Below are 18,229 nucleotides of genomic sequence, written 5' to 3' on the forward strand. Positions count from 1 at the left end.
AGGAAGGAAAACTTGGCGAACAAACTGTCACTGTACCGTACAAAGATCTTCTATAAAAACGATGAGCTACTGTACTACAGTTTTCAGGTAACATGGAGACATTGAAAATACCTGATTCAACTGACCTCTGTTTAAAACATACAATAAAGCATGACATCTACGTGAAAGAAATATTTATGTACAGATGTCAGATTTAAAATTATAAAATAACTCAGAGAAAAATTACTAAATTGCATAAAAATTATCCTTGTTTTATCCATTAAAAAATGTTTTCAAGCTGAGAAAAAAGTTAAACTCTCCACAAACAAATAGCCATTTAAATTACAGTTTTAAATCATGACAGCAATCCAAAAGAAACATTTTTATTAAGTCGTTACAAGTTGTACAATTATAAAACAGTTTAATTTTACATTTTAATTTATACATTTATGCTCAGTTGGATTTTAACATTGAACATTGGCACACAGGATCCAAGTTTCAGTTTCAATAAATGCTGTTTACCATGATGCTAAGTTAACCAAAGCTAGTCAAATGTATTTTTCATATTTTTTTAAGCTCTAAGATGGCAACACATTTTTTACAACATGTTTAAATAATTTTACTAACAATTGAGGTTAAGAAAGTTGTTCAAGGTTGCTTTCCTGGGCAGGTTTAGTTTAGTGCAACAACCTTGCAAGTGTTTCTAATCCTTTTTTGTTTTTCTACTTCAGCACATAATCAATGAGGTATTTTATTTATGTTAAAAAGTACCCTGATTTCTTCTGTCAGTAAACCTGGTGAGAGTTTTCTCTCCATCATAAGTTTAAAGTATGAAACACGTTGTCTAAGATTTATTAGCAAAGGCCTCCTTCACACCAGACCCTGGATGGTCTTAGTTCAGTGTGAGGGAAGCCAAAACAAACACAGGATGAAAACAGAGACAGCAGTGATTAAATTATTGTACAAAATTAGCAGTTTAAGTATTTAAATTATGTACATTAATTATAAAATGAGTACAAGACAACTAAAATGCCCCAGTGGTGCAAAAACACTCAATATTACCAAATATTTTTGGTCTAGTTTCTAGTGCAAATGTCGCAGACAAGCAAAACTTTTCAGCAAGATATAGGAACTTGTTTTAAGCAAATAAATCCTTAATATTGATGAAAAATGAATAATTCTATTTGCATATTAGCTCCTTTGTTATGAAAATTACAAAGTGAAATAATCTGCCAGTACTTTTTCATCCATATTAAGCAATTATTTACTGAAAAGTTACTTGTAAGTTAAGTTTTTATCTTATTTCAAGTGGTAAGATTTTTTTGTTTTTGCATTATAGTGCAGGAAATTCAAATGACTTCATTTCTCCTTTGAAGCAACAGAATGCATGAATAAATTGTTCCGGGTTCTGTTTAAAGAATCATGAATCATTATCAGAGAATCTTATTGCACTTATCGACAGGCATAACACTTCATAGAGGCTGGATCCAACCCGTAACTGTCTCTTGTTTCCATTTCCTTCAGTTCTCGACTATTTGGTAGGAAGTGGTCGTGTCGTTATTCTCTCTGGTCCCGTGAGCAGCTTGTTCTTCCGCCTCCAGCCGTCTGTAGCGGGTTTGGAAGAAGACGAGGAAGCAGCAGGTGAAAAAACTGGACAGTCCTGCCATCACCATCATGGACACTGAGGGGAGGAGGAGCAAATTAAAAAATAAAACTAAAAAAGGATTAAATACACTTCCCTACTGTTATTTTTTTTATTCTTTTGATGGTTTGTTATTCTTATTGAAACACTTGATTCCTGAAAAACATTGCTCCCCCTTCATCTCCATTACAGTCAAGTTTATTTGTATTGCAAATTTTAGCAACAATGCAGCACAAAGTGCAGCAAAAACATCATACAGTCACCAACTGCGAAACAAGCAATAAACATTGCAATTTGTCAAATTACTCATTAAAATGATCAATTTCAATTTGGCTTTTTTTAGAAGAGTAGATTCACTTAATTCAAAGATTAGACCAGAAGTTCATCATTTATTGTGAAAAACTTCTGATCATGATAAGAATTTAGATTTAATGTTGTCGATAAATTTCAATCAATGATGTCAAATAAAAACCAAAATTGATAGTATTATTGAAAATGTTATTTTTAATAATTTATTCACGTTTTGTTGCGTAAGAGCATCAATAAATATCACTAAATTTAAAAACATGATTAAATATAAATCACTATTTTTTTAAACAAGTAGTCGTGATTAAGCCTGTTTCAAATGACAATATTTGTCATACAGCTACCTAAAAATGAAATAACAGATTGTTTTTAATCATTGTTTTTATCGTTATCACAATAGTAACACAAACACTTTGATAAAATTCTAACTCCATATTGTCCACCCCTAGATTAGACTTTATTTTGTAAGTTTTAGTGCAACATTATGTTGCTGCTGCAAAAAAGATTTATATATTTTAAGGATTTTTACACATTTTTGCGAGAGTTTCCAATAAATCTGTATTTTCTGGTAACCTCATATGAATATTTAATACTTTTATATTGAATAACTATTGTTTATATGTTTGTTTTACTATATTTTTTGGGAAGTTTTATGCATTTATATGTATTTTCCAACAGAATATACAATTTCATTACGTTTAAATTCCAGCATTTAGCTGTCACAGGAAGTGTTTTAATCCTACTTCCTGTGAAGCTTTACTCTGAACAAATTGAAACAGGTGTGGTGTCCATGTGACCAACCTTTCCAGCTCAGAACTGCGTCTCCGCAGGTGGAGAGCGGAGATTCGGTGATTGGTTTGGTCAAAGCCTGCAGCAGGATGATGTAAACAACCGACTGCACCTGCCTGCAACAAGGAAACAGGAATCACTTTCACTTCAATACGAAACTTACAATCTCTAATCAGGGTTAATTTCACTAAAACAAAATAAAGTTGTATAAGTTATCAGTTTGTAAACCAGCTGTAAAACACCTGCTGCTGTATAGTTTCAACCAACTGGATCAGAAGCTGAAGTTAATTCAGGTTTATGCAGGATGACAGCTTTTCTTGAAAGAAACATTTGAATATAAATAATTGAATAAATAAAGAAAACTACATTTTCTGGTTAACATGGTATAAATCAGATTATAACTACATAATGTTTAACTTGGTATAAGTTACATTAGTGACTCAGGACATTAATGATGGCAGGAGCACAAAATGTTATCAATGAGCTGCATTTTAACTGCAATTAAATAATTTTAATGTGCAGTATCAGTGACTTATACTTGTTGTTTTTATCCTTTCATAAAGATTAATTATCCTTAAGAAAATCCAATATAATGTTTATGTGCAAATGGCAATAAATGATTTTCTATTCTATTCAATTGTCTACAGAAAAGAATCAAAGTATTTTCTGTTCGAGTTTTTAGAGCAAATATCTTTGTACACTTGAAATAGGATAAAATAAACCTACAACTCACTTTTTAACAAGATATAGGCACTTGTTCTAAGTTAATAATTAGCTAATATTGATGAAAAAGAAGCAGATTATTTCATTTATAATGTGGGTAAAATATCTTGCTTATAGAAATAATCTGCCAATGACCAGAACGTTTCATCAATACTTAGGAATTATTGACCTACAACAAGCTCCTACATCTTGATAAAAAGTTATTTGTAAGTTACTTTTATCTTAAAAACTAAAATATATAAAATATATAAATATAAAACTGAAACCAAAAATACTTGTTAAGATTTGGTGTTTGTAGACCTTCAATGTTTAAAGGCTTCAGCCATGTCCCATCATGCAAAGCGTTTGATACCCTGAAACAAAGATGAGTCCAGCCGAGGTGGCCTCTCCGACCGGGTACGAACTCTCCACGGACAGCTCCATGGCAACAGGGTAGATGGAGAAACCGAAGAAGCCGAAGAGAGAGCAGACGGCTGCGACGGCGACCTTCTGATGAGGCATCAGACTCACCTGAGATGCAGACAAATATCATCTCAGCTGAATTCACTCTAACAGAAGTTTCCTTCTTTCAGTTCCTCACCACTGAGAAGGCGATGCACGACAGAGTGGAGAGGCCCAGGCCGATCTTTGTGACCTCGGTGAACTTCTTCGTCTTGTCCACGTAGACGCCGACGGCACCGGCGCCAACGATGCCGAAGACGATGAAGAGAGCGCCGCAAAGGCCAGCAAAGTCCTGCAGAGGTCACATTTCACAACCTGAATATTACTGCTGATCGCACTTCCATGCAGAGGTTTGGAAGCTGTTTGACCTTTTGACATTTTGTCTGATTTATGCAGAGGTCAGAGTTAATTTGGCAAAGAATAATTACCAAAATGGGTGCTTAATGGCTTTGCATGCAGCCCTTTTTAGATTTTTGGTTTGAAAATAAAGCAAAAAATATGAATTCCTTTTTCTCACTGTTGTGCATTACAGGTAAATTCATTATATAGTTTATCATTTATTGTGATAAATTTCTAATGCACATAAGAGTTTTAGATTTACCGTTTTCACAATAAATTCCAATTAATGATGCTTAAACCCCCAAAAAACTGTCCGTATTGCTATTTTTTACTTTTCCACCATTTGTTCAGTGAAATCAGTAAATTAAATTTAGTTCCTGTGTGCAGCTTAATCACACTTCTTTGACTGGTTTCCTGAAGAAAAATATTCCAAATAAATATGTTTTTCAAGAGCAGTATTTGTGTTTTTGTCACTGCGGCTCCTGAAACCCTAAATAAGAAGTAATAAATGGTTCTTTTAATCACTTTTATCATTATTAAAATAGCACCAAAACATATTATGATAAAACTTTAAGTCCATATCACCCACCCCTGCTTTGTATCACATATAAATGCCCAAAAAGACAAAGTTTTAAAGTTTTCCAAAACAGATCTTCATATAACAACTACTATGCGTAGAATGATAAAACACAAGCAGCTTGAATCTGTTCTTACGTTGCTGTATCCCTTCACACACAGGATCTGGTCCAGCAGCGTGGAGAAGCAGGTGAAGACAGCGATGCCGCAGCCGAAGCACAGCAGCAGGATGAGGTAAGCTTTGTTCCTCAGTAACTACAGGAGAAGAATGGCACAGTTACTAGTCATGTTTATTAATTAACATCTTTTAGAAAATATAATTTGTACATCTTTAAAACAACAATAATAACCTTTTAGTAGGTATTAAACATACTTTCCATTAACTCCACATTTCTGTATTTTTTTTAATTTTAATCTTAAATGTCATGTTTTAATTTGTTGGAAGTGAAAAATAATAATTAACAGAAATAAATACTTGAAAACATCTGTCTTGATTAATCTATATAAACTGTTTCACTCAGTAAGTTACTGAAATAAAATAACTTTTAAATATTGGCTTAATTTATTCAGATTCACTTGCATTATGATCTACAAAGATAAAATGTTTTAGTCCAGCAGGGGGACATATTTTAAATGTCAGAGATGATTTTCTACCATAAAATTACATTAAACATGTGAGCCTGGCACTTTTAAACAAGTTTTAAATCTTTAAATGTTCAGACATTACACAGTTTATAAGGTTTTACGGACTCAGTGTTAAAACTAAATTTCAATCAGGCATCTCACTGAACGGCTCTGTTCTCTGCAGGTTGCTGTGTTTTATTTATTGGTTTTATCGCGTTTGTTCTGATGTTAATTTCTTGTTGAACGTTAAATTCAGTTTATTTTTGCTTGTATATATTGATGAAGTAAAAACTATTCATTTATAAATTTTTTTATGAAACTAGTTCAGTCATAACACTTTAATCTCAAATCAAAGCGGGTCAAAATTAAACATTTGTCGGTGTAAAATGCCTTTTTTTGTTTAATACAAACCAAACTGGTAAAACAGAGATTAGAGATTCTTGACTTCTTCAGTAATCATATTGATATCTATAAGTTTGCAGCTTGAAAACCCGTTTTAGGGAAATGAATGAAATTAGAGGTTTGATTCTGCTGAGAAATCTCGTATCAAATTTCTGCTGAAGGAAAGATTTTACGGCTTAGTTTGCTGACGAGCAGAAAAAAAGAGACCTTTTTTTCTCAGCCGTGTTTTTCCAGTTTTTCATTTTTCCAGGACGCTGGTAGGCTGGAGGGGCAGAGCTTTCAAGGTCTTGATCTCCAGCTGCTCAGTATCTTGAGTCACAACCATCGTTGCAATATTACAGCCTCAAACGATGCAATATTTGGTATTTCAGGTGCCGTGCATTCATGTTCGCCATGCCAGCATTATGTTGGATCGACTCTTAATGAAAGAAAATAGCAGGCTAAGCACATTTCTAGCATTGGTTTCCATGGTGATGGACCCAGATAAGAAGTGACCCAGCTTTGTGATACAGTAGAAACTGTAGATGTTTTCTTTTTATTCAACTTTCTAACATTTGTAACACTTCTATTTATTGAAACATTTTAAAGTTTAAAGTGAATTAAGATGCTATTTTTTTAATAATAAACTTAGGGAGCAGAGATTAACTGGAAATTCGGACAATTATTTTGTTGTTTTTCTAAGTTTAATCTAAAAATCAGCCTGATGCGGGCTGCACAGTGGCGCAGTTGGTAGAACTGTTGCCTTGCAGCAAGAAGGTTTTGGGTTTGATTCCCGGCCCCGGTCTTTCTGCATGGAGTTTGCATGTGTACCCTGCCTCTTGCCTGGAACGTTAGCTGGAGAGGCAGCAGCAACCCTCCTGACCCCACCAAGGAAAAGGGTGTAAAGAAAATGGATGGATCAGCCTGATGCTGCCTTTTCTCTCTGCGGTTAATTTTTCTGCATTTTTACCAGTTTCAGTCCCTGAATGAACGGCTCAGATCCGGAGCTCTCGGCGCCGGCTGACGGTGGCGTTGGGGGTTTGCCGCTCCGTATGCCCACTGTTGCTAGGAGACAGGTGATGCATGCTGGGACAGCATAGGCCAGCAGCTAGAGGAGGGCAATAATCACACATAATGTGGTGATGAATGGGCCAAAATAGGCCAAATAAAAGACAATTCATCATCATTAGCGCATGGGATGATCATATTTCTAGTAACGTGAGAAGAATACTGTTGAACATGATTAATAAAACTGTTTGTCTGAACGGATTGAGGAATTCGGTTACTTGATGACTTAAACTCACCAGTGTTGGGATTTGAGCCGATGTTTTGGCGATGACAGGAGAAATAATGTTGGCGAGCAGAATGCCCAGAGGATTCGCTGAGGAGTGAGAGCAGAGCGAGCAGCCAGTTTACCAGTTTCTGTTCCCAGTTGCAAAGTGACTGAATCAAAACATCCGCATGACAGAGGCAGAAATCTTTCCCTAAACAATTATCATCTTAAAATCTGATTATTTTACCAAACAGATTGTGGCTTATTTTTTTAAACTTTCAAGGATCTTTCTTTGTGTTTGCATTTCTGTGAGAAATGGAGGACAAAGGTGACTTCCTTTAAGTTTTCATCACATGTTGAAACTGACCCACTTCCCTTTTTCACCCAGGAGAAATGAGACACATGGTTTTAGACTATTTTCTTATTTTCCAAACATAGACTCCTCTGATGGTTACTAAAATACCTTTAAACTGATCGCAACAAATGCACGTTTGAGCATTTTCTTAGGTTTCTGATGTAAAAATTGTAGTAAATTTACACAAATAATGACACTCAAAGAACCAGGAATATTGTTTATTTTAAGTTGGAAACTTTGGATGTTTTCAGAATTAGTAATCAGCTTTATAGAGCAAAATTGTGCGTGCAAACAAAATATTTTACTCCAATTTCAAGAGCTCACAGTGTACAGACATTATTTCCTTTAAATAAACTTTAGAGGAAATAAAATATTTTTTTTTATTTTTCGCAGGAGCTAAAGAAAATGTATCTGTCCATTTTATTGAATAAAATGTTGACTTTCTTTATTTAAAAAAATAAAAACTGCAATAAAATTATGGTTCTTTAAACAGAATTAAAATGATCTTTTGAAGATACTCATCAAAAATTATAAGCAGTTTTTTTTTTTCAAAAGATTATGTAACCTTTTCATCTCTAAATATTTATTTAGCTGGAATAAACTGAGGGCAAAATGGCTTTTTCTGTTTTAAAGATTGCCAACCCCTGAACTAATACTTCCATTAGTTCAGGGGAAATTAAACCCCAGTGAAAGCTGATGGTTTGGTATAACCTGTACTTTGCTCTAATTGGTTTTTATCGATTTCTCATTATGTTGGGGTTTTAACATTGTTGCTCCAGATCAAGTATTGTTATGATCCTGTTGTGTTTTAACCCTCAATTTGGGCTGGTTTTTATAACTGGTTCCAGTATTTTAAAATGGTAATCCTCTCATTTCCAGGCTAACTGGCCAGACTGATGGATGCATAAATGGACCCAAGTCTAATAAAAGCATCAACATTTACATAATTTACCTAATGTCCAGTCTCCAGTACCAACAGATCGCTGCTCTTTAACTTTTAGTGAGTCAGATCTACAGCTGAACACAGCAGTAGCTCAAATAATCAAGCTTTGTCTTGTCAATTATTCTGAAATATTTTACAGCTAGAGAAAACAACAAGCTCAATATTTATTCTTTATTTTTTACAATAGCTTGCAAAATTATTCAAGTATTAAACAGAGAAGTTCAAAGCCTAATCCTGCTTTAAAGTTCTCCATAACTGTATCCCTGAGCGGTCTGGTGTGTTTGTTGGACTTCATGATGCCGCCTCAGGCACCGTCTACCCGTCTACCCGGGTCTTATGTTTGCTCTGCTCTCTTGGACAGGCTGTGCAGTAAGTTGCTATGTAAATGATAAACTGCTGAAGCTTTAGGAGTCCCTTACACATGGAGGCGATCATGTTGGCTGTAGCTCGCTGGCTGTCGGGGAACCAGAGGGCGGCCAGTTTGGTGGGGGCGAAGATGATGAGGGGCTGGGCGAGGGCGCCGAGCGTCTGACCCAGCATCACTGCTGGAAACTGGAGCTTAAATCGAGCTGGCGGCAGCAGCGTGCCGAGGAAACGCAGCAGAGCTCCAAGCATGTTCAGCCAGGAACCCAGGATGAGCTGGAGAGATGACAAAGGTCAAAAGGCCGCAGCAGATTAAAAAGCTCATCTTAGCTTCTTAATTTTTCAGAAATGTTATCTGCTCTCATACCGTGATCCGTAAACCGAGGGTGTCCAACATCCAGGTGGTCCCGAAGCTGAGCGGAATGGCAACCACCATGAAAACCAGTGACAACCAGTTAATGTTCTGCAGGCTGACCGTTAGGTACTGGCCTGACTGGTCTGCAACTGGTGCAAAGGTAAGCCATATCTAAGAGGAAATAAAGCATTTTACTTAGATATTTTGATGAGAATACATGACTGATAAAAGACATGTGACAGAATTATTTGGAGTATTTTAAATACATTTAGCAGTGCAACTTAATTATTATTTTAGTAATCAATCATTCTATCAATTCTGATGATTAAGCAGATACTTTAACACTTAAGGTTATTTTGTGAAATATTAAAAATATGTAAAGTTCAAATAAACAAATAATTCATTTTTTAAATAAAAAAAATGATTGCCTAACTAGTAACAACACAACATTTCTTTAGTGAATTAATATCGATCATTTGTAGCAAAGAAACTAAAAATACATCAAGATGTGGAAAGTTCAGCTGTTTCTGCTTTAATTGGCATCAGTACAGTGTGGGGCTGATCTGAGTTTTTTTTTATAACTTTTGTCTTTATACATAAGGAATCGGGTGAAACTAAAACTGTCATTTGAGGAGTTTTGGTTTAAACCTTTTTAGAGAAAAATTAGGAGTTTTTCCATCTTAAATACAAAATGTAGATATTTTTTGTACAGTTTTAGCTTAATAACTCCTTTGTGTATGTTGTTTCAGAAAATAGTGTTTTTTCCCATTCTGTATAATCTTAATGACTATTTGATGACTAAATTTGTTGATTTTCAGCCCTAATGCATTTTATCAGGGCTTTATTTGAGAAGCATTTCCATTGTTTTTCTTCCACTGGTGTTGGTCTGGTGCATAAAATTTCAATAAAACACACAAAACTTTATATTTATGTGAAAACTTTTGCAAGGTACTGTGGACTTCACCTGTTCAACACTGAGGTAACAAAAGAAGAACCTGCACTAGTCCATTCTGGGTACAATGAACTAGTTTGTAAGCAGATTTGGACGAACAATGTCACTATTGTTCACTGCAGGGTGAAAGGTTTCTGAGGTGTTTTTACTTTTTGACACTTTGCTTTGTTTCCTCAGTGTTTTAGGAATCATCTTTCAGCTCATTTTACACGTTTTGTTACAATCCTATTGAAATCTTACAAATACAAACCTAAAACACAGTAATATCCAGACTGATCCTTAATCAAGCTAATTCCTTTCGACAGCGTTCATCATGAGCAATAATACACTTCCTACGAGTGACCCTACCTGTGGGGCTGCAGGTTTTCATAAATCCTGACCCCTATGGGACTCTTAATGTCACACTGATTAATGTCTAACTGGCTCTTCAGCTGTTATTTGCCACATCATGAATGCCTCTCCTCCAGCTAAGCTTCTTTTGTGAGCGAAAACACCAGCTCCCTGGAAACAATAGCTCCCAACGCGAGCACGAATCCCGCAGGGGCTGCAGATATGTGAGGGAGGGGCTCAGATTGTGTGACTGAGGGTGGCACACTTGCCTCCAGGCACACTCAGCTTCACAAAGACAACGTCCCCTGGGAGTGATATCAAGTTATGCAAACACTAGAAGGAACCACATGTCACAGTAAGTCAATGAATTAGCCTCTACAATGTCTGTACGGGAGAAAATAATGGCAAAGTTTAAAGATAAAAAAAAAAAATCTTAAATATTTATTCCAGCCCTGAAACTACAACTTAAAGTTAGCAAGAAAGCAGACGTTTACGAGAGATGGACCAATCAGTTGGCCATATTTTAAAATTTGGCATCAAAACAAACAATTCTCACCATTTCTGATCTAGAAATGAACCACCAACATGATGTCTTTCAAATCCAAAAATGCTTTATTGATCCCAAAGGGATCATGCAGTTGTAAATCATATTAATTCAGATTTTCCAGAGTTATTTTAGATTGAGACCGCTGTGGGCAGGAAGGGTCTCCTGTAGCAGTCTGTATTACAGCGAATTTGAAGAAGCCTCTAACTGAAGACATTGTTTCAATGCACACTATAGCGCTAAGCTACCTTTTTGCACCCAAATTTTCGACCGCATGGTATACATCACAGCTTTATAGGTTCATTTTGGTTTTTAAATCACTGTCCATAGAGGCAATACTGAATTGTAAACGATAGATTGTAGTCAAAAGGTGTTTAAAGAACTTTAACAAGCTGAAATGTAGTGTTTTCCATTTGTAATCAGAGCTGAGAAATTCCCACTTCCCAGTCATAAAAATCAACAGAAATGCCCCCAGAAGTCAGATTTTCCACTGAGAAAGTGGGAGAAACGACTAGCCCCAGTTACAACTTATAAGATTGACTTCGCCTGTCAAACTGGCTACCCCTCAACAATAATACGCTGTGTTGGAAACATGTATTTTACAAGACATTGTTGTAAAAGTGCGCTTAAAGTTTACATTAAGTGTAGCTCTAAAGTAAAGAAATTAAAAGTAGTGAAAAGTAAAGCTTAAAACAATGTTAAGAAGAACGTTCCATTTAATTTTACCGACTGGAACTCGTAATTTCAGAGTACGACTACAAATGGACTATTGACTACTATTGACTCTCTTACGCTCTTTGATGGATAATTGTGGAGTTCAATGACAAAGAAAATTTGATAATTTTAATGTATGTCTGTAAAACTTGATCAAAGTCTTAATTAAGCAGCATTGTGATGGGATCTGGCTTTAAAATGTGGCATAAAAATATTATTACACAACTTTTTTTTTTTTTGTTCAAGATATAAGCCACTCAACCTTAAGTAATTCTCAGTAATATTCAGCATTATCACGACTACTGCAATAACTATTATTGGCACTACTATGCTGCCATACCACCCTGAATTTGGCAAAGTTTTCCTCCGTAAACACAGAAAGTCATAAAAACAATGGATAAAGTGACTCACCGTGGCGTTGGAGCAGTTCAACAGACACAGCACCAGCAGCACAAACCACCTCCTCTTGTAAACTTTAAAACACAGCAGCCTCGTCGGGTCTAGGTTCGGTTTCCCAGAAACAGCCCCGTAAACGGTCCGAATGTCGCTGGTCGTCTCTCCTCCGGCGTCCATGACAACTTCCACAGTTATTAACTTATTATTGATTAGTCATTTATGCTAGCTAGCTACGAGCGCGTATGTTTGGGACATATCCCAAAGTTTAACCTGTTGATGTTTGTCAACATGTCCGTAAATGTTCGAACAACAACAACAACAACAAACGACGGCAAATCAGTTCTGTGGTCTTCGGATAGACTTTAAAGTCATTTTAACCCACAACGAGGAAGCCGGTTTGACAGTTGGAAAAGACAGGGAAAAACATCGCTCCAGCAATCAGAGAACGTCATTGTACTGTACAAAGATCGTCTAAAAGAACGAAGAATCACTCTGTAGTTCAACGACAATCTGAAATTTCTCACAATTTAATTAATTTCAGGTTGAGACATGCAATTGAAGTAAGAGAAACATCACGCGACACATTTTTTAAATGTTTTTTTTTCTTTTTATTAAATATACTGTTTGATAGAATAGTTTGAACTTTGATAGTCAAAATCAATTTACAGTTTACATATTCTATATATTAGAATGTGATTTCCATTTGACATAAAAAAGGTGAAGAAGATGTGTTCTTTTTGGGTTGAGGGCTAAAGTGTGAATTGAGTTTAGGTTAGGTTTAGGGTAAAGTATGAAGTGGTAATGGTTGCTAGTGTAAATGAATGAAAAATGGATGTAAGTCAATGAAAAGTCCTTGTGAAAAGATACATAAAATTTGGATAAATTTGTACAGCAATGCATTTGTGTAAATGGAGCCCTCCCACCCCCCAAATAAAATTTAACAAAACTGAAAATATGTTAAATAAATAATGAAGCTGTCAACTGGTCAAATGAAGATGAGCAGTATATATTCCCCCATCAGCCCACAATTTAATAAGTTAGTAACGCGACTGCATTCAATTATGCAAAACAAATGTTCTGTTCGAAATAAATAAATAAATAAATAAATAAATAAATATGTTGTCTTTTTTTGTATGCGGGTCAATAATAACATTTAAATCCACAGAAATAATTTTGTCAAAAAATTCAAAATTGACTAACCAGAAAATATAAAGTCTAGTTAAGTTGTTTATATCGGAAAATTATGGTAATTTAGTAATTAATAGCTCATTTAGCCGATCAATAAAAAAATCCCCAAACACTTGAACCCACTCACCCTCTCATCGCACAGTCTGCGCATGCTCAACGTTTCTCCCCAGAGTTTCGGCCTGTTCCGCCACCACTCGGTGATTTTCGTCTCTTTGTTACACTGATAGTGGATTTAACTCGGATTCAACCCAAACATCCAGCGGACTGTGCGGCTCTCAAACAGGTTAGTTCGCCCACTTCTCTCCCTCCCCCTGGTCTACGTGTCCTCGTCCTCTGTGACTCGCTCTTCGGTTTCACGGTACCGGTTCGCCCCCCGTCTCCGTCCGCTCCGGAGCATGCTGTACGTGTTGTTTTATGCGCCTGTGTGGTGGTGTATGGCGGCGCCGGGCCCTGCAGTTGCACACCGGGGATGAGGTGGTAGTGGGGGGGTTTATAAGAGGAAAAGTGTGCCGTTCAGACGGCTGTAACGCTAACCGGGCTGGCCACCGTTAGCCCGGTCTGTGTGGAGCCTCCTGTGTGTCTGGTTGTGTTTAAATGCCGATGTTCCTCCTAACCAAGCACCAGTTCTTGGTTCCTATTAAGATGGAATGTTCTTGAAAGCTCATGCTCCTCCATTAAGCTAACCTCTTCCTCCCCCCCATGTCCAAAGTTCAGGCTAACATGTGGAGGAAGAGCTGCTTTGGGGTTGGATTTAATAAAAAGTTGGTGCATATTTTTGTACCTTGTCTTGTGGGTGGTTGTCGCCCCTCTCCAGGCTGCTGCAGCAGCGAGAGCAGCCTGACATTGTGAGGAGGAAGGCGTGCAGAGAGCAACCAACAAGTCTGTGCAGTTTTCTGAGAAGAGATGTAGATAAATTGTCACTTTCATCCAAACACAGCTTTCTCTGTGTGCGATGGTGTCATTTGGACCTAATGAGGAATTAGATTGAAGGATAACTTTTCCGTTTCTTAGACTTTTGAAACCAGTGCCTCAAGCTTCAAATCATTCACATGTCCATAGATGTCTAGAAGAATCTCAAAGCTCTGTTGTATTTTGCACCTGATATGAAGGTGCAAATCTGAGAAGTGTGTGGTACTTACTGGTTCCCTATGACATCAAAGCTTTTTATATTATTTGAACTTGAATTTCCCGATTTTATTCCTTTTTCTTAACCTCTAAATGATGTTTCCATCCATTTTCTCACAAACTTGTTTTTTGCATTTGGCATATTTTCTATAATCTGCAATAAGTTCATAACAAAACCCAATGTTTGAATCTTGAAAAGCATACAAGTTTTTGACATGAACATTGACATTTTCTCCTCGCTTTGAGGGGGGAAAAAACAGCCTTCGATTAGATCAGAGTCAGTCCTCCAGGGCTGGTATGCTACATGTTTCAGTTCTTTCTCTGGTTCAACACATCTGGATCAAATGATAGTTTGTCTTTAGTGGGTCTCTGCAGAACTTTTTGACATGCTGAGGATATTGTTGGACTATTTAAATCAGCTGTTCTGGAGCAGAGACGCATCAAAAACTAGGAGATCCGGACCCTTGAGGACTGGTGCTGGGCTCCTATGGGTATTTCTCCAGGAAATAAACCCATTGAGATTGTTAATTTCTTTAACAAGGACATGCTGGCTAAGATAAAAGGAGTACAAGAGCCAAGAAAAGTAATACTAACACAACAATATTGATAAATTGCACGTTTACAGTCACAACACGATGTCAAGCAATAAAAACCTCTGACAGTTTTTGTTTAAAACTAAAGAGACAGCTGCACATCATTCAAACTCTATGGGATAAACTGATCTTTCCTGACTCTGTGCACACCAATGTTGCCTTAAAGTGTAGCCAGATGCTAGCTCTGAGGTTCACTGTAGTTAACTTGAAGAAGATGTATGATGGCAATTTTCCAAAAATCACTTTGTGCATAAAAATATATATTTCACCCTATGAGTAGAGATTGAGGTAACTTCACTAAGGTCCAAACCTTGAAGTGAAATTCTGGTCTGTTTGAGTCTTAAGGCTTGTATTTTTTATTTTTGTCAACCATAAGTGATCGGCAAATTGGACCTTCAATTTATATTCAAGTTTAATTTGTCAATCTCAAAAGACTAGCTTTGCCAAAAGGCTTTATTTTAGGGTGCCTTCACCCCAGCTCTGTTTAGTCTGCTTTAATTGAACTCTACTTTGTTTGTCTAGAAAGAAACGAAGTTCATTCGTCGAGGTGAATATGAATCAAACTCTGTAAAGGGAACTCTGGACCGCCTAAAAACATTGGTCTCAGTTAAAGACAGGACCGTACTATAGCGCAGGGCATACTGGGCAAATGCAGCCAAAACAAACATGCTAATTTAGCACTAGCAGGAGAAATGGTTGCTGCTAAAGTCTAAGCTACTCCATTTATGTTTTGCAAAGAAGGAAGTTGCGCTAATGTCTTCTTCAGAGGTTTTCGTGACGTTTCCTTCAGTGGTTCTTGGTGCAGCACCACCACAGGCGATTTGGGGGACAGGTTTATCAAAGAGTTTGGTTCATTTGACAGTGCTGTGTGAAAGCAAACCACAGTTTACTGGACTGTGAGGTGTGAAAACATCAAACAATCAGGTCTTCAAAAGGCTGGGATGTTGATTGATTGATCAATTTAAAGCGCAATCTTACAGCTGATCAGCCTCTGAACAAAACCTGGACAGTAGCTTAACCACAGGCTCAAAACTTAAATGATCATTCATTATGAGCTAAATAAGTCATCACCTTCTATTTAAGAATCAGCGTTAGTCAGATTTGATGCCTACTTTGTGTTAAAACATCCACATTATCTGCTGCTGTTTTTAGCAGCCACTCTGCCCTGAGATATCATGTCCCAATCATCATTTTTTGATGTTCTAGCATTATGTCTGCATGTTAATCAGTGTGTAATGATTACAAATGACCTAAGAATCATCTATCCTACCAGAAAACATGCCTCTCTGTCTGGTAAAACAATGTTAATGGTCCCTCTGGGCAGCCTGATAAAACTGCATGACAGGCGAGCAGGATATGGCCTCTTAAGACTCAGCACTGCTTGATAATGAGAAAACTCAATAGAAACTGAAGCGCCGGAAGATGGATTTGTCTTTTTCTTGGACAGGAAATGCGATCAGACAGCTCCCTAAATGAGCACTAAGCAACTGTAGAGGATCCCCCATTTGCAAGTAAAGCTGCAGTTGGAGGAGGCGTTCACATAATCTGTCCCTTTTTTTTGTTTCTCAACTAAGTTTTTCTGAGAATGAAGGAATAAATCACATTTTGACTTTTATATAGAAGTGCTAATTCTATATTGCACTAATGTGGGTGGAATATGAAAGCAGAAACTGTTAAATATAAAATACAATTTTCCTTATGTTGCAGAGGAACTTAGCAGGAATGTACGGTTGCATGAACCTGATTAGTGCATCAGTCTCACACACTAGTTTGTTACAGAGAAAAGCCCTGCAGCCTTCTGTTACATCACTACGCCAAACGTGGATGCATTTAGGGCTGCTTTGTCTGGAAATGACCTGCAGGTCTGGTCACACCACCAGCCACACCAACAAAGTTCTTTCTTTTCTAATTGAGGGAAACATTAGGAAACCTGCCTGCATGTCCATGTGACTTTTGGTCTCACGCGTCTTGATTCTGCTGACTTACAAGGGAACTGAGTCTTTATATTGTGAAATACCGTAACATGCTGAGAAGAGAAATACTGAACAGGGCAATTAATGACAGAGAGGACAGTGAATTATATCAGACAGATTTTTTACATGTCTTTTTGTTATCTTTGAGACTACGTGACATATTTTTTTATTCTTGATCACTGAAGTATATTTCACACATTTATTTCAGTCAACTTCACAAATATGTGCTACTACTTATTCATCTGTCACATAAATTTACAGCAACATACGTCAACGTTTTTGCTTAAAAGGCAAAATGGGGGAGACTTGATGGGATGGAAATATTTTCACATATCAAAAGTTTAATTGGTGAACCTTTATATTATGTTGTGTTGTATGTAATTTATGTTTTTTGGACAAATTATGTTGACAGTTGCTTACAAAAATGTAGCTAAATTAAGCCTGGTTTACAAAGCAAGAATATTTTGACCCAATCTTCCCCTTAAAGCAATCTTAAGGACAGTCTGATTATCATGATGGCTCTTAAGATGATCTTAGGAGGTGTCCAAGTGATCTAGTGTGCTTGGAAGGACGTTGGGAACGCTCCGACCTCAACTGGGATATTCAACATGCTGGAATGTCTTGGCCTGATATCCCACTGTATGGGGTTTTCCAGAAACGGACAGAAACATGGAGGGGAATCCAAAATACAGAAGACACAGCAACCACTATGGTGCACCAGAAAGTCCAGTGCATTGTTAAAAATAGTCCACAAACTATTTTTATTGCTTCTTCCTTGTCAGCCATGTTTTATACTCGGAGGTCCCATTTGAGCGCCAGAGGTTTTGCCAGATTTCCCTGACATCTGAATGTTCATGAGTGAAATATGTTTGTGTGTAGAACCAAACTTGATATACCTACTCAGGGTTTCCCCCATAAAACTTTCCAAGTCTGTAGAAAGGGGCACTAGGGCAGTCAACCAGCAGCCTATTGTGTTTTTGAGTTTAAAATTTTTTTAAAATTGACCGGAAATTTTAAAATATAACTAGGTAATTAAAATAAATATAATTTTTGTATTTCAGGTGTTCATCCTAATTAAAGTGATTTATTTATTTATTTATTTATTTATTTTTTTTATCAGTGACTTTATTTGCTGAAGTTGTTGGCATGTTGAGAGGCAGTTGATGCCTATAGAGGTCTAGAAGATATTTTAGATATTCAAAAGAAACAAAACAACAAATTAAGTGAATTATGGAGTTACTGTAAAAAAAGTACTTTAACAAAAAAAAAAGGGTTATTTGAGGTCAAAGCAGCGAACTGAAGACTTTAATCATTCAGTTTTTGGT

General features: G+C 36.6%; 2 protein-coding genes across 5 annotated transcripts in view; one reads left to right on the top strand and one right to left on the bottom strand.

The window, feature by feature from the left end:
• Nucleotides 1-346: 346 nt before the first annotated feature.
• slc49a3 (solute carrier family 49 member 3) lies at nucleotides 347-13,118 on the bottom strand. 2 transcript variants are annotated; one of them, XM_007572555.2, is made up of 10 exons: nucleotides 12,041-13,118; nucleotides 9,102-9,260; nucleotides 8,791-9,010; nucleotides 7,105-7,181; nucleotides 6,771-6,908; nucleotides 4,934-5,050; nucleotides 4,020-4,172; nucleotides 3,792-3,949; nucleotides 2,729-2,832; nucleotides 347-1,584 (listed from the first exon to the last, which is right to left on the bottom strand). In XM_007572555.2, the coding sequence occupies exons 1-10, from the start codon at nucleotides 12,200-12,202 to the stop codon at nucleotides 1,511-1,513; spliced, it is 1,362 nt and encodes a 453-aa protein (XP_007572617.1). In that variant the 5' UTR covers nucleotides 12,203-13,118; the 3' UTR covers nucleotides 347-1,510. The 2 variants fall into 2 exon arrangements, with proteins under 2 accessions (XP_007572617.1, XP_007572616.1); XM_007572554.2 differs by having other exon boundaries at nucleotides 347-1,660; nucleotides 12,041-13,116.
• Nucleotides 13,119-13,330: 212 nt separating this feature from the next.
• Nucleotides 13,331-18,229, top strand: part of pcgf3 (polycomb group ring finger 3) — a 52,901-nt gene continuing 48,002 nt past the window's right edge. For all 3 annotated transcript variants that reach the window (XR_001658704.1, XR_001658706.1, XM_007572556.2), the window contains exon 1: nucleotides 13,331-13,496. The gene's annotated coding sequence lies outside the window, so the exon portion shown is untranslated. The remainder of the gene's footprint in view (nucleotides 13,497-18,229) is intronic.

The sequence above is a fragment of the Poecilia formosa genome, unplaced genomic scaffold, assembly GCF_000485575.1.
Source record: "Poecilia formosa unplaced genomic scaffold, Poecilia_formosa-5.1.2 Scaffold303, whole genome shotgun sequence".
Classification (NCBI taxonomy): Eukaryota; Metazoa; Chordata; class Actinopteri; order Cyprinodontiformes; family Poeciliidae; genus Poecilia; species Poecilia formosa.